The 12,285-nt window shown below is 48.2% G+C and overlaps 1 protein-coding gene across 5 annotated transcripts in view; it reads left to right on the forward strand.

Annotated features, from left to right (window-relative positions):
- The window catches only part of ccdc125 (coiled-coil domain containing 125), a 118,562-nt gene that overhangs the window by 56,947 nt on the left and 49,330 nt on the right, over positions 1-12,285 (forward strand). For all 5 annotated transcript variants that reach the window (XM_072516173.1, XM_072516176.1, XM_072516172.1 and 2 more), the window contains one exon: positions 10,493-10,578. In XM_072516173.1, coding sequence (XP_072372274.1) covers positions 10,493-10,578 — 86 coding nt within the window. The remainder of the gene's footprint in view (positions 1-10,492; positions 10,579-12,285) is intronic.

A 12,285-nucleotide genomic window follows, 5' to 3' on the forward strand; every position in this document is an offset into this window, starting at 1 on the left:
ACTCAGAGCAGTAAATGGGAGAACGCGGTGATCCGCGTTTATCAAGACTGGAGTGCGGAGGTGGCGAGAAGGGGGGCGAGCTTTAATCGGGCCAAGGCGGTGCTTCATAAAAAGAAGATAAAATTTGGAATGCTGCAACCGGCAAGACTGTGGGTCACATATCGAGGGAGGCACCACTACTTTGAGACGGCGGATGAAGCGTGGACTTTTATTGTGGAAGAAAAACTGGAATGAGCGGGTTATTAAAAAGAACGTTTGAACAAAGTGGTGGGGCGAATGTGGGGGGCAAAGAGGGGGGTTAAAAAGGGGGGAAAGAGGAGTTTTATGTACTAATCCTGCGATGTGGTAACTTTTCTCTCTTCCACAGGTGGTGATGGGGGGAGGTGGAGGAGATGGGGCGTTGGCCATTGGGGGCGGGGCCAAGGGAGAAGTGCGGGCTTGGTTCCCGCGCTATGATAATCATGGCGGGAATAGAGAAGCAGGAAGGCGGGGGCGTCGCACGGTGCGACCCGAGGTCACGGGGGGAAGCCGAGGTCGGCCAGAGTTTGCTGACTTCTGGGAGCAACATGGGGGGAGTAATTACGCTAGCGGGGGATCTAGCGGGGGGGGTGGGAGGGGGGAATTACTGGGTTGCTGCTGCTGGGGAGAGGGGGGAGCTGGTATGGGAGGGGATGGGCGGGGGGGCACCGCCTGGGGGAGATACAGCTAATCGACAAGGGGGGGGGGGGTAGGAAGCCCCCCAACCCGGCTGATCACATGGAACGTGAGAGGGCTGAACGGGCCGATAAAGAGGGCACGGGTACTCGCACACCTTAAGAAACTTAAGGCAGATGTGGTTATGTTACAGGAAACGCATCTGAAACTGATAGACCAGGTTAGGCTACGCAAAGGATGGGTGGGGCAGGTGTTCCATTCGGGGCTAGATGCGAAAAACAGGGGGGTGGCTATATTAGTGGGGAAGCGGGTAATGTTCGAGGCAAAGACTATAGTGGCGGATAAAGGGGGCAGATACGTGATGGTGAGTGGCAAACTACAGGGGGAGACGGTGGTTTTGGTAAACGTATATGCCCCGAACTGGGATGATGCCAATTTTATGAGGCGGATGCTAGGACGCATTCCGGACCTAGAGATGGGAAAGCTGATAATGGGGGGAGATTTTAATACGGTGTTGGAACCAGGGCTGGATAGGTCGAAGTCCAGGACTGGAAGGAGACCGGCAGCAGCCAAGGTACTTAAAGATTTTGTGGAGCAGATGGGAGGTGTAGACCCGTGGAGATTTAGCAGACCTAGGAGTAAGGAGTTCTCGTTTTTCTCCTATGTCCATAAAGTCTACTCGCGAATAGACTTTTTTGTGCTGGGAAGGGCGTTGATCCCGAAGGTGAGGGGAACGGAGTATACGGCTATAGCCATTTCGGATCACGCTCCACACTGGGTAGACTTGGAGATAGGGGAGGAAACAGGAGGGCGCCCACCCTGGAGAATGGACATGGGACTAATGGCAGATGAGGGGGTGTGTCTAAGGGTGAGGGGGTGCATTGAAAAGTACTTGGAACTCAATGATAATGGGGAGGTCTAGGTGGGAGTGGTCTGGGAGGCGTTGAAGGCGGTGGTTAGAGGGGAGCTGATATCAATAAGGGCACATAAAGGGAAGCAGGAGAGTAAGGAACGGGAGCGGTTGCTGCAAGAACGTTTGAGGGTGGACAGACAATATGCGGAAGCACCGGAGGAGGGACTGTACAGGGAAAGGCAAAGGCTACATGTAGAATTTGACTTGCTGACTACGGGCACTGCAGAGGCACAATGGAGGAAGGCACAGGGTGTACAGTACGAATATGGGGAGAAGGCAAGCAGGTTGCTGGCACACCAATTGAGGAAAAGGGGAGCAGCGAGGGAAATAGGGGGAGTGAGGGATGAGGAAGGAGAGATGGAGCGGGGAGCGGAGAGAGTGAATGGAGTGTTCAAGACATTTTATAAAAAATTATATGAAGCTCAACCCCCGGATGGGAGGGAGAGAATGATGGGCTTCTTGGATCGGCTGGAATTTCCCAAGGTGGAAGAGCAGGAAAGGGTGGGACTGGGAGCACAGATCGAGGTAGAAGAAGTGGTGAAAGGAATTAGGAGCATGCAGGCGGGAAAGGCCCCGGGACCGGATGGATTCCCAGTCGAATTCTATAGAAAATATGTGGACTTGCTCGCCCCGGTATTGACGAGGACCTTTAATGAGGCAAAGGAAAGGGGACAACTGCCCCCGACTATGTCTGAAGCAACGATATCGCTTCTCTTAAAGAAGGAAAAGGACCCGCTACAATGCGGGTCCTATAGACCTATTTCCCTCCTAAATGTAGATGCCAAGATCCTGGCCAAGGTAATGGCAATGAGAATAGAGGAATGTGTCCCGGGGGTGGTCCACGAGGACCAAACTGGGTTTGTGAAGGGGAGACAGCTGAATACGAATATACGGAGGTTGTTAGGGGTAATGATGATGGCCCCACCAGAGGGGGAAACGGAGATAGTAGTGGCGATGGATGCCGAGAAAGCATTTGATAGAGTGGAGTGGGATTATTTGTGGGAGGTGTTGAGGAGATTTGGTTTTGGAGAGGGGTATGTTAGATGGGTGCAGCTGTTGTATAGGGCCCCGATGGCGAGCGTGGTCACGAATGGACGGGGATCTGCATATTTTCGGCTCCATAGAGGGACAAGGCAGGGATGCCCTCTGTCCCCATTATTGTTTGCACTGGCGATTGAGCCCCTGGCGATAGCGTTGAGGGGTTCCAAGAAGTGGAGGGGAGTACTTAGAGGAGGAGAAGAACACCGGGTATCTTTGTTTGCGGACGATTTGCTACTATACGTGGCAGACCCGGCGGAGGGGATGCCAGAAATAATGCGGATACTTGGGGAGTTTGGGGATTTTTCAGGGTATAAATTGAACATGGGGAAAAGTGAGTTGTTTGTGGTGCATCCAGGGGAGCAGAGTAGAGAAATAGAGGACCTACCGTTGAGGAAGGTAACAGGGGACTTTCGTTACCTGGGGATCCAGATAGCCAAGAATTGGGGCACATTGCATAGGTTAAATTTAACGCGGTTGGTGGAACAAATGGAGGAGGATTTTAAGAGATGGGATATGGTATCCCTGTCACTGGCAGGGAGGGTACAGGCGGTTAAGATGGTGGTCCTCCCGAGATTCCTCTTTGTGTTTCAGTGCCTCCCGGTGGTGATCACAAAGGCTTTTTTTTAAAAGGATTGAAAAGAGCATCATGGGTTTTGTGTGGGCCGGGAAGACCCCGAGAGTGAGGAAGGGATTCTTACAGCGTAGCAGGGATAGGGGGGGGCTGGCACTACCGAGCCTAAGTGAGTATTATTGGGCCGCTAATATTTCAATGGTGAGTAAGTGGATGGGAGAGGAGGAGGGAGTGGCGTGGAAGAGATTAGAGAGGGCGTCCTGTAGGGGGACTAGCCTACAGGCTATGGTGACAGCCCCATTGCCGTTCTCACCGAGGAACTACACCACAAGCCCGGTGGTGGTGGCTACACTGAAGATTTTGGGACAGTGGAGACGGCATAGGGGAAAGACTGGAGCCTTGGGGGGGGGGTCCCCGATAAGAAACAACCATAGGTTTGCCCCGGGGGGAATGGATGGGGGATATGGAATGTGGCAAAGAGCAGGAATAACGCAACTGAAAGATCTGTTTGTGGATGGGAAGTTCGCGAGTCTGGGAGCGCTGACCGAGAAATATGGGTTGCCCCAAGGGAATGCATTCAGGTATATGCAACTGAGGGCTTTTGCGAGGCAACAGGTGAGGGAATTCCCGCAGCTCCCGACACGAGGTGCAGGACAGAGTGATCTCAAAGACATGGGTGGGGGATGGTAAGGTGTCAGATATATATAGGGAAATGAGGGACGAAGGGGAGACTATGGTAGATGAACTAAAAGGGAAATGGGAAGAAGAGCTGGGGGAGGAGATCGAGGTGGGGCTGTGGGCAGATGCCCTAAGCAGGGTAAACTCATCGTCCTCGTGTGCCAGGCTAAGCCTGATTCAGTTTAAGGTATTACACAGGGCGCATATGACTGGAGCACGGCTCAGTAAATTTTTTGGGGTGGAGGATAGGTGTGCGAGGTGCTCGAGAAGCCCAGCGAATCATACCCATATGTTTTGGTCATGCCCGGCACTACAGGGGTTTTGGATGGGGGTGACAAAGGTGCTTTCAAAAGTAGTGGGGGTCCGGGTCGAACCAAGCTGGGGGTTGGCTATATTTGGGTTGCACAAGAGCCGGGAGTGCAGGAGGCGAGAGAGGCCGATGTTTTGGCCTTTGCGTCCCTAGTAGCCCGGCGCAGGATATTGCTAATGTGAAAGAAGCCAAGCCCCTGGGGGTGGAGACCTGGATAAATGACATGGCAGGGTTTATAAAGCTAGAGCGGATTATGTTCGTTCTAAGGGGGTCGGCTCAAGGGTTCACCAGGCGGTGGCAACCGTTCGTCGAATACCTCGCAGAAAGATAGATGGAATGGAAAAAAGAAGGCAGCAGCAGCAGCCCAGGATGGGGGGAGGGGGGAGAGGGGGGGGGGAGGGGGGGGAGGGGGGGGGAGGAAGGGGTGGGAGTGGGGGGAGGGGGGGGAGGGAGGAGGAACCAGAAGGACTGTCAGGGTTGTTAATATATACTGTATAATATGTATAGGTCGTTGCTACAGATAATTATATATTGGACTGTTAAATTATATTTTTGGAGAGTGTTACTTGTGATAAGGCAGTTGCCAATTAGGGCTAGTTTTCATTTTTGTTATTTATTATTTATTCATTTTTTGTTTATAAAATAGGTCATTGTTATTTGTGTTGTTATAATATTGTGTAAAGGATGCACAATGTACTGTGTTGGTTGACCAAAAATTTTCAATAAAATATTTATTAAAAAAAATATATATTAATGTTCAGAGGGATTTGGGGGCTCGTGTACATGAATCTCAAAATTACCACGCAGTTGTATCAAGCAATTTGGAAGGCAATATTGAAGTATAAGAGTCTTGGTACAAATAGATAGGGCTTTAATGAGACCACACATGAAGCACTTTGAGGACAGTTAGGAGTGAACTACATTGCTTTGGTTCTGGTGTCTCATGTAAACTAGACCAGGTCAAGACTGTCAATTATCTTCCCTAAAGGATGGAAATTATTGAACCAGTTGGGTGATAATGGACTATCAGTGATAGTTTCATGGTCTTAATAGTATGGTCACTAAGATTTGTTTTCCATTTATTAATTGAATTTGCTGCTATGATATCAGGACAGATTGAATAGATCAGGCCTGTGTTCCCCAAAGTTCAGAAGAATGAGAGGTGATTTCATTGAAACATACCCCTGCATTAAGAACATAAGAACTAGGAGCATGAGTAGGCCATCTGGCCCCTCGAGCCTGCTCCGCCATTCAATGAGATCATGGCTGATCTTTTGTGGACTCAGCTCCACTTTCCAGCCCGAACACCATAACCCTGAATCGCTTTATTCTTCAAAAAACTATCTATCTTTATCTTAAAAACATTTAATGAAGGAGCCGCTACTGCGTCACTGGGCAAGGAATTCCATAGATTCACAACCCTTTGAGTGAAGAAGTTCCTCCTAAACTCAGTTCTAAATCTACTTCCCCTTATTTTGAGGCTAATCCCCCTAGTTCTGCTTTCACCCGCCAGTGGAAACAACCTGCCCGCATCTATCCTATCTATTCCCTTCATATAATTTTATATGTTTCTATAAGATCCCCCCTCATCCTTCTAAATTCCAACGAGTACAGTCCCAGTCTACTCAACCTCTCCTCGTAATCCAACATCTTCAGGTCTGGGATTACGCAAGTGAATCTCCTCTGCACACCCTTCAGTGCCAGTACGTCCTTTCTCAAGTAAGGAGACCAAAACTGAACACAATACTCCAGGTGTAGTCTCACTAACGCCTTATACAATTGCAGCATAACCTCCCTAGTCTTAAACTCCACCTCTCTAGCAATGAAGGACAAAATTCCATTCGCCTTCTTAATCACCTGTTGCACCTGCAAACCAACTTTTTGCGACTCATGCACTAGCACACCCAGGTCTCTCTGCACAGCAGCATGTTTTAATATTTTATCATTTAAATAATCCCTTTTGCTGTTATTCCTACCAAAATGGATAACCTCACATTTGTCAACATTGTATTCTATCTGCCAGACCCTAGCCCATTCACTTAGCCTATCCAAATCCCTCTGCAGACTTCCTGTATCCTCTGCACTTTTTGCTTTACCACTCATCTTAGTGTCGTCTGCAAACTTGGACACATTGCCCTTGGTCCCCAACTCCAAGTCATCTATGTAAATTGTGAACAATTGTGGGCCCAACACTGATCCCTGAGAGAAATCACTAACTACTGATTGCCAACCAGAGAAACACCCATTAATCCCCACTCTTTGTTTTCTATTAATTAACCAATCCTCTCTCTATTCATGCTACTACTTTCCCCTTAATGCCATGCATCTTTATCTTATGCAGCAACCTTTTGTGTGGCACCTTGTCAAAGGCTTTCTGGAAATCCAGATATACCACATCCATTGGCTCTCCGTTATCTACCGCACTGGTAATGTCCTCAAAAAATTCCACTAAATTAGTTAGCCACGACCTGCCCTTTATGAACCCATGCTGCGTCTGCCCAATGGGACAATTTCCATCCAGATGCCTCGCTATTTCTTCCTTGATGATATATTCCAGCATCTTCCCTACTACCAAAGTTAAGCTCACTGGCCTATAATTACCGCTTTCTGCCTACCTCCTTTTTTAAACAGTGGTGTCACGTTTGCTAATTTCCAATCCGCCGGGACCACCCCAGAGTCTAGTGAATTTTGGTAAATTTTCACTAGTGCATTTGCAATTTCCCTAGCCATCTCTTTTAGCACTCTGGGATGCATTCCATCACTGCCAGGAGACTTGTCTACCTTTAGCCCCATTAGCTTGCCCATCACTACCTCCGTAAATCAGTGGCTGGTTTAGCTCACTGGGCTAAATTGCTGGCTTTGAAAACAGACCAAGGCAGGCCAGCAGCACGGTTCAAATCCCGTACCAGCCTCCCTGAACAGGCGCCGGAATGTGGTGACTAGGGGTTTTTCACAGTAACTTCATTGAAGCCTACTCGTGACAATAAGCAATTTTCATTTCATTTTCATTAGTGATAACAATCCTTTCAAGATCCTCACCTGTCATAGCCTAATTTCTATCAGTCACTGGGCACTAAGGCAAACAAGGGAGAGGATGGAAATGAGGTGGTCAGCCCTGATCTTAGATTGGTGGAACTGAGGGGTTGTCTGGTGTGCTCCTGCTTCTATTTCATATGTCATGGTGTTGATATATGCAAAGAGCATGAAAGCAAGGAAGTTATGCTAAACCTATGATAAAATGCTTGTTAGACGCCTCTGGAGTGTTTTTGACTATTATGAGCACAATGTGTTAGGATGGATGTCAAACATTAAGGGAGGGTGCAGAGGATAAAGTATTTATATGGGGAGACCAGAGTCAGGGTTTTCTTTCTTAGAGCAGAAACAGATTAGGGGAGATTTGACAGAGGTGTCCAAAATATGAGTGGTTTTGATCATGTACATAAATACGGGAAAGCTATAAAAATGGAGAAGCTTTTTAAGTACGCAGATATTATTCGAGTGGCTAAGGAGCTGGTAGGCAGGGGCAACAGATGTAAGGTGATTGGCAAAGAACCAGAGGCAGTATGAGGAAAACAGCTTTATACAGAGTGTCGTGATTTGGAATGCATTGCCTAATGTGTTGAAAACAGATTCAATGGTAAATTCAAAAAAGGAATGAGTAAATTCTCGAATGAGAAAGGTTTGCAGAGTTCTGGGTTGGAATAGGGGAGTGGGACTAAATGTTAGATCTCGCAAAAAATCGGCGTGATGGCTGAATGCCTACTTTCCGTGCTGTATCATTCTATGATCCTGCAGGCCAATCAAATCCACGATTAGGTAGTCTCCAAGCCAAATCAAACAAAGAACAAAGAACAAAGAAATGTACAGCACAGGAACAGGCCCTTCGGCCCTCCAAGCCCGTGCCGACCATACTGCCCGACTAAACTACAATCTTCTACACTTCCTGGGTCCGTATCCTTCTATTCCCATCCTATTCATATATTTGTCAAGATGCCCGTTAAATGTCCCTATCGTCCCTGCCTCCACTACCTCCTCCGGTAGTGAGTTCCAGGCACCCACTACCCTCTGCGTAAAAAACTTGCCTCGTACATCTACTCTAAACTTTGCCCCTCTCACCTTAAACCTATGCCCCCTAGTAATTGACCCCTCTACCCTGGGGAAAAGCCTCTGACTATCAAAGACTCATGAGTCTGCACTGTTACTAGAACAAAACAGAGGTTAGTAACTTATATTGTCGGGTGCAGTCAATTGATTGAAACACATGCACCAGGAGTCAATTATATAATCATACTATTAAATACCTTGAGTAAATTCAATGGATTGACACGAGCCCTACAAATCCAAGATTTAATTCCTTACATAACAGTAGCTGACCTTAGCCAGAGGAACTTTCATTGTCATTTGTCATTTGGCTATGAAATCTACATTTTATTTTCCTTTTTAAAAAAAAATGTATTTTATTACTAACATGTATCAAAACGGGTTACAGCAAATAAACGCCCTGGGAAACATAATTCCCAACAATTAACTATACAGTCTGTACAGATTTTCCCTCTTTTCACCAGCTCCTCCCCTCCACGACGAACAGCTCCTCAAACACGGTCACAAACATCCCCCACCTTTCCTCAAACCCCCCTGAAGAGCCTCTTAACTCATACTTTTTCTTCTCTAACCGCAGGAAGTCGTACAGGTCACCCAATCAAACCGGTTTGTGATGCCGACCGCCACTCCAGCAAAATTCACCGGCGTGCAATCAGAGAGGCGAAGGCCACGACATCGACCTTCCTCCTCTCCATTTAGCTCCGTCTTCACTGAAACCCCAAATATCGCCACCAAAGGGTCCGGGTCCATCTTCTCCTCCGCTATCCTGGCTAAGACTGCGAACATTCCCGCCCAGAATCTTCCCAATTTTTCACAACCCCAAAACATGTGCGTGTAATTCACTGGCCCCTGTCCACCCCTCTCACACTCATCTGCTTCCCCCTGAAAGAACCCACCCATTCTTGCCCGAGTCATATGCACCCTGGCACCACCTCAAACTGCATCAGGCTCATCCTTGCACAAGAGGAGATCCCGTTTACCCTACGCAATGCTTCACTCCATACTCCCCAATTGATTTCCCCTCCCAACTCCGCTTCACATTCCCCCCACCCCCCCACCCCCCCCCCACCGCTGCCGCAAACATCCGGAAGCAGCAGTCACTCCAGCAGGCTGTATCACGGCAACCTAGGGAACTCCCCAGACCTTTCGTGCAAAGTCCCTAACCTGCAGATACCTGAACTCACTACCCCCTCGGCAGCTCTACCCTCTCCCTTAGCTCCTCCAGAGTGATGAACCCTTCCTCCAAATACAGATCCCTCACCTTGACCAGCCCCACTTCCCTCCACCTCCTGTATACACTATTCTCCCCGGCTCAAACCCATGATTCTCGCACAGCGGCGTTAGCACCGACATCCCTTCCACCCTAAAATGCCTCCTCAACTGATTCCATATCTTCACCATAGACTGCACCACTGGGCTCCCTGAATACCTACTCTGAGCCATTGGCAACGCTGCCATCACCATAGCCCTCAAACTAGACCCCTTACAAGATTCCTCCTCCATCCCAACCCACTCTACCCCTTCTCATTCCCACCACCGCCGCACCTTGTCCACATTCGCCGCCCAATAATAATGAAGCAAGTTCGGCAACGTCATCCCACCCCTGCTGCCTCTGCCCCTGTAACAGGGCCATCCCCACTCTAGGCACCTTTCCCACCCATACAAAGTCAGAAGTGATCGTGTCCACTTCCAAAAAAGGCCTTTGGTATAAAGATCGGGAGAGCTTGAAAGATAAACAAGAACCTCGGCAGAATATTCATTTTCACCACTTGGACCCTCCCCGCCAACATTAAGTGCAGTGTATCCAACCTCTTAAGATCCTCCCTGGCCTCCTCCACCACCTTTGTTAATTCCACTTATGGAACCCCATCCATTCCCTCGCTACCTGAATCCTCAAATACCTAAACCTATCCCTCACTACTGTAAATGGCATCTCCCCTAAATTAGCCTGCTGTCCCAGCTCATTCACAGGGAATACCTCGCTTTTCCCTACATTCAGTTTGTACATTTAATTTTCCTAATCTTTGCCCAATGTCTATCAATGCCTGTGTGCCTCTAATTATTGAAGCAAGATAGGACAGGTCATGTACTTGTCCATAGCTGTTGTCCTCAGGATTATTGGAGAGAATGCAGAAGTTTCAGAAACCTTTGTGCAATGTACCTTCGGATTATACTGGCAAATAACTATGGAGTGTGTAATGATAGTTTGTTGCTCTTTTTACAGGAAGTGAATGTATTACAGTGGGAAAATGACTTGAAACAGGATAAATGTAAGAATTTGGAACAGTTCTGGATTGCAAGATATGATCGGTTAGTAGACTTATTTATGCAACAATTAGTCCTGATAACTCATTGTTTTGCGATGATAAAACCTCCCTTGCAGGAACATAATAAAGATTCTGTAAGCAAGCCAGCTGATTTTTATTTCCCATTATGGATGGTGGGTGAGGAGAGGGGAGAGAGAGGAGAGAGGCATGTCCAAGACAACTTGATTGACTGAAGTTTTGATTGCCATGACCTCTCAGTAATTCCATTCACTCAATCCCCTCATGATTTCTGTGTTCTTTCTTCCCTATCTTTCCCCATTTGGCTTCTTACTCCTATGGAGGTTCTTGTTGGTGCCTTGTAGAGTGAATTCCATATTGGGTGTCGGGTAATGGGGATAGAATCGCTCAAGCCTCACGCAATTTTCATCTCACTGACTTGGTTAAATTCAAGGGTACACTCTGATTCATTTGGGCATCTGCTGCAGTTAGAAAGCCCCTGTTGCAAATTTCACTTGTCTTGTGCTATCTGATAGCCTTGCATATATTTACTGTACATTGGACGGGATTTTCTGTGGCTGACGCCGAAATCAGCGTCGGCGATTGGGCAGGGCAGGCAGCAGTTTGATGCCGGTTCGCGATTCTCCGCCCCCTCCAAATCAGCACCATCGGGCGCACACAGTCGCAAGGCCATTGGCGCGTCATCAGCTGGCCCACCCACGATGCTCTTCCCCCAATGGGCCGAATTCGTGATGGCACGGGCCACGTGTGGTCCCAGCGGTCGGGAGCCTGGCATGCCGACTGCAGACAGTGTCCAGCGCCGCCACACCAGTCCAGGATCCATGCCGCTGGTCGGGGGGCTTCTGCTAGGGCTGGGGAGAATGCCGCTGGTCGGGGTGGACTGGTTCGGGTTCCAGCACGGCCGGCACCATGTTTTCCGGCGCGACCAGTGCAGCTCGTCAGCCCTACACATGCGTGGCCCAGACCCAGCGATTCTCCGGCTGTTTTCCGAGCGATCCGCAAGTGTTCCACGCAGCACCAATGCTAGCCCCTCACCGGTACCAGAACCGGTGAGGGGTTCGCGCCAAATTTCCCGTTGTGAATCACCCGTGGATTCTTCATTAGCGCCGGCACTTAGCCTCAGGAACGGAGAATTCCGCCCATTGTCTTTCCCCACAAAGTAACAGCACACATATGATTGTGATGTAAAATCAAGCTTATATGTTATGTCAAGTGTGTAATGATCTCTGTGTGACCATGGTGATTGGTAGCTTTTGTGTTGAGTCCCTGTCTTCATGGGAGGATGGACTATGACTTGGGCAAATTGGCTTTTCTTTGTTCCTTGTTAATTGCTAATCCCAATCACTTCGAACCATTCCAATTTAAATTTTGTGAGACCTCTTTCCCACTTAATTTCTTGGCATCCTTTTTCTTGGTATCCATTGTTATTCTTTTCTGTTTGGACTAGATCATTTGTTCCAAGTGTGCTAGGGGAGAACCTTTGGGATGCCCATTCTTTTCCTCTGTTGTGAGAGTCTGTTGTGAACCTGCCTAGCATTTGAGTGAGTGTTCTTGGAACTTTTGAGGCATGTATTTTCAATTTAGGAAGGACAAAGCTGTATAATTTTCAGTTCAGGAGGATGCAGAGTTCTATACTGAACACTCGACTGAACACTCTGATTTTGAAGGTACAGTTTAATAATGTTAAAGACCTTGAATTTCCAGTGGAGTTTTGGGGACACATCTGAGAAAA

The sequence above is a fragment of the Scyliorhinus torazame genome, chromosome 9, assembly GCF_047496885.1.
Source record: "Scyliorhinus torazame isolate Kashiwa2021f chromosome 9, sScyTor2.1, whole genome shotgun sequence".
Taxonomy (NCBI): domain Eukaryota; kingdom Metazoa; phylum Chordata; class Chondrichthyes; order Carcharhiniformes; family Scyliorhinidae; genus Scyliorhinus; species Scyliorhinus torazame.